Source organism: Perkinsus marinus (genome assembly GCF_000006405.1).
Source record: "Perkinsus marinus ATCC 50983 genomic scaffold scf_1104296976674, whole genome shotgun sequence".
NCBI lineage: Eukaryota > Perkinsozoa > Perkinsida > Perkinsidae > Perkinsus > Perkinsus marinus.
In genome coordinates, this window is record NW_003200381.1 from 1 (window position 1) to 4,034 (window position 4,034).

The window sequence follows — 4,034 nt, forward strand, 5'->3', positions numbered from 1 at the left end:
CTGATCACCATCAGACTAGACTAATTCCATCAACGACAGCAATGTGTCGTTCAGGAGTCTTTCCTTATCATCCTAAGTACACAATAACAACCCTCCTGAACTACATGCATAATTTCGACGCCCAATAACTACGATCGTGATTGGTGTTTCAAGAGCTCATAGGAAGTGTATGCTCTGATTTCTCTCGTAAACCATGGCCCGTGTTTCGCGAACGCAACAGTGAAGGAACTACATAGAACTGCAAATAATGGTGGTGGCGAAAGTATAGAGTGATGGTACTATTGTCGCTCTAAAGGCGGCATCGCGAGGACAGTAATGAAACGAATGCCTTCTTTACGTCATGAACTGAGGAACACAGAAATCTGAAACCTGGTCTTCACAGTCACCACCGTAACGGGCCTCGAGGACATCCGAACTGATAGTCTCCAAAAGGGCTTCTTCGAAACCACCATGAAAGATATCTATTTTCTTAGTGGTGCTAGGGTCCAAGAGGCGCATAACCAGCTTAGCGAAAGCGTACATCATTCGTGGCATGTTGACAACGTACATATGGCCGAGCCGTGCACAGTACATGGTCTGCATTATACTCATAACAGGGCTCATCATGCTGATGGGGAACGCCCAGGCTGAACACCCTTCAAGGTCCACCAAACACGTTTGATGCTCTACGTGCAATGGTGATGTCAACTGTCGCTCTAACACCTCCATTTGGTAGATTGATGCTTTAGCACAGTCGTCAGAGGATAGATTCTCACTGATGTATATACCCGGCCTCACTACCAGAATGGGTCGTAGGTACTTATCGCGGCCATGCCAATATATAACTCCGGTCTCTATAGTGGCTCTCACCTCGGAAAGCGATGGCAGTCTCGTTTCCTTGCACTCGCGCAGTCTGTACAGATCAGCAGTGGTTTTGGGCAGGTCCCAATGATTCCCCTGTAGTAGCCTCAAAATGTGAGAGCGTTCGAGTCCAGAGCCCTCCAAGGGATCAGTAATGGAGTTATCAGCCCAATAGGCCTGGAGTGCAGCCAACTGTTCTTTCTCGAATTCAGTGAGGCACAAGCCATCCTCCATCAACGTCGAGCCGAAGAAATGTCGCTGCTCGGTGGGCCCTGAACCTTCGACCAGCGTCGGTGGTATCTAAGGTTAAACATGAGTCGATAATGGTCTATACGATGGTCGCACAGTAGAGCACTACAGTGATATTACATAGTTCTCTATTCCCTTGGGAAGAAGCTTGTCCCCCTCAGGCTCCTGGGTATGCTCCTGGGCCTCAGGGAACGAATCAAGCTCAGCAAGATCAGGAATATCCGATGTCAAACACGTGTAGAAGTCACAGGTGTCTAAGGACGACTCTGCTGAATCGAAGTCGTCTTCCTCTTCCTCATCCTCATCAGTTGTTGAGAGCTGACTGGTAGGCTCATGTGGCCTCCAGAACCAGGACTTAGCATGTCGCAGCCGTCGTCGTGGGCCTTCTCGAGTAGAGTGCTCATTGCGGATTCGTAGACGGAACACTGCAGGGACGACTCGAACTATGTCGTGGAGGACTGTAGTGACGTTCTCGACAGCTGCCTGTCTTCGCCCTTTCATAGTAGATAACATTACAAAACGCCTAAGGTAGACTGCATCACGACAATAGAGGTTGTCATGGTAGTGGCGAGCTGAGGTAAATACAAGGGGAAAGGTTGAAGTAGATCCACGTAATTTCAGAGAGGTCAAGGGAGATCCTCGATACGAGGCCACAGCGATTTAAAAAGACAGACCAGGAGGACTACGTGCCCTACTCTCCAGCGGTCATTCATCGTTTGTGAGACTGCAAGAGTGTATTGTGTCGGTGTAAGCAACCATTGAGCCAATAGGAATGGAAATCGAAATAACATAAATTTTCGGTATTGGAGTGTACTTGAAACGATCTGGTAAGGTCGTGGATATTGAGAGATACTCCTAGTTGTTATTTTGGAGGACTCTGAGGCACTCAGAATTAGCTGATGGACTTATACACTATAGAACTCCCCTCAGTTGAATGTTCCTCTCCCAGAAGGATCAGAGCCAAAACTATTCCAATATACGCCAGAGCTAGATGCTTCAGCTGCGGATTCCTAGTCTCAATAAAAGTCCGAAGCCATTTTCTCGATGGTGACATAGTTGAGCACCGACAGTTGATACTGAAAAATTTACCAAGTCACGGGTATCTTGCATTCTTGCGAACCCTTAAGATTTAACCCCCCAACTAAGCACAGTGTTGCTGATCGGACACTCAATCTGCTATCTCACTTCCTCTCGTTCTTTCATAAGTAGCTGACATAACTATATACAGTTGGTCCTACCATCTGCGTAGTATACACCCTCGTCAGCAGCCGATCGCATCTCTCGTTCTACGAGTACATTGTCTCTCATCCCTGATCTGCAACAATCAGACTCCTATTCGGATATTACCTCTCTGTCTTGTGGATGGTGATGCTTACTTTGAAGCTCAAGATACTAGTACATGGCGTAAGACGAGCATGAGACTACTCCGTAGTCACTTGAACGGTGTCGACGTACCATTTGGCTTACTTCGTACAGTCAAGAGCGATCCAGCCTTTGATCCAGTAAAGAATAATCTTGATAGAGATGCTCTGACTACGATATTAGCTGATTTTGAGTTACTTGATAGCATGCCGAGTCCGACTCGTATCAATGGAGTGATCGCTGGTATCACTCATGCTGTTGGCCAAGTTAGATTTGATTACATTGGTAACCTGAAGAAGGTAAACGCAGCAGTTGATGTTGTTGATCAGTAGTCATCGATATTCTTCTCCATTTTTGCTATCTTTTGAAGTATTATGTGGCTTCGGCCGCCCGGGGAGTGTTGCTGATCGGACACTCAATCTTGCGATCTTACTTCCTCTCGTTCTTTTATAAGTAGCTGACATAACTATATACAGTTGGTCCTATCATCTGCGTAGTATACACCCTCGTCAGCAGCCGATCGTATCTTGCGTTCTACGAGTACGTTGTCTCTCATCCCTGATCTGCAACAATCATCCGAGGACAAGTTATGGCTCCAAGGAAGAAGAATTCGTCTTTCAAGACTTTTGGCAGAAATCGATGGGGATACTTTGTTAGCGGGCACTCGGTATGGAAGGTGACCAGTGATGGGCCCTCTTTGGCTGAGCATATGGTTTCGATTGAACGCTCACAGTACCTTACTGAATTAACTTACCTTACCTTACTTACCTTGCAGCTTACTGAATCAAGTTGCCATCAGTCTGTCCGACAGACTCTGTCGTCACGGACGGCCTATTTGTGTTGTTGTACTCCATCGACAGCATTGTGCGTGACGCCTCGCCACCATGTGACTTGGCTCAGGGGAAGCCTTCGGAGCTATATGCATCTCTTAGAGCCGAGCTTCGCCAACGTTGTTTTGACCCTACAGATGTCGTGTCACTTCGACAACAGTTCAACACGCTCTCGCAAGGGCCTTCTTAACACCTAGTTCATCATTTGCAAGTGCTCGACAACATTGTGAGTAGATTGAGAATAAGACTTATTAAGACAACTCAGTGGCCCGCTTCGCACACGCCACTTAGTGGCGTCTGCGTTTCGGACGGAGATATCTAGGATAGTCTCTGCAATAATCTACGAGAGCCATACGCAGATTGGGTTCTTTCCTATCGATTGGACGGTGTGTCAGTACAATGGGCTCGTATAAGGCCCATCAGCCCGGCTAATTTAGCCGTGCACGCGCCCGGAATCGGTTGGTTTCCAAACCTACCCTACGACAGGTTCCGGCGGCTGCTACGGCTGCGACTCTTTCCGATGTTAGAAGCAAATCTATGCGGATAGATTATGCTCATCTATCCAGTGAGAACGGATGCTTTCATTGCCTAGAGATAGGCCATACTGCCATGGCTTGTTAGGAGGATCTCCCAGCTCATCTCTCGGTACGATGTCTGGGCTGTGGCCGAACAGGGCACAGCAGGAGCGATTTCAAGCCGTTGGCTGGTAAAAAGGTCACCTGTATGCATTGTGCAGGACAGGGCACACCGCTG

At 47.7% G+C, this 4,034-nt stretch overlaps 1 protein-coding gene across 1 annotated transcript; it reads right to left on the reverse strand.

The window, feature by feature from the left end:
* Window positions 1-252: 252 nt before the first annotated feature.
* On the reverse strand, window positions 253-1,602 carry Pmar_PMAR007610 (Sec14, putative; the record flags this gene model as incomplete). Its single annotated transcript, XM_002764600.1, has 2 exons — window positions 253-1,140; window positions 1,210-1,602. The coding sequence occupies 2 exons, from the start codon at window positions 1,600-1,602 to the stop codon at window positions 334-336; spliced, it is 1,200 nt and encodes a 399-aa protein (XP_002764646.1). The 3' UTR covers window positions 253-333.
* Window positions 1,603-4,034: the final 2,432 nt, after the last annotated feature.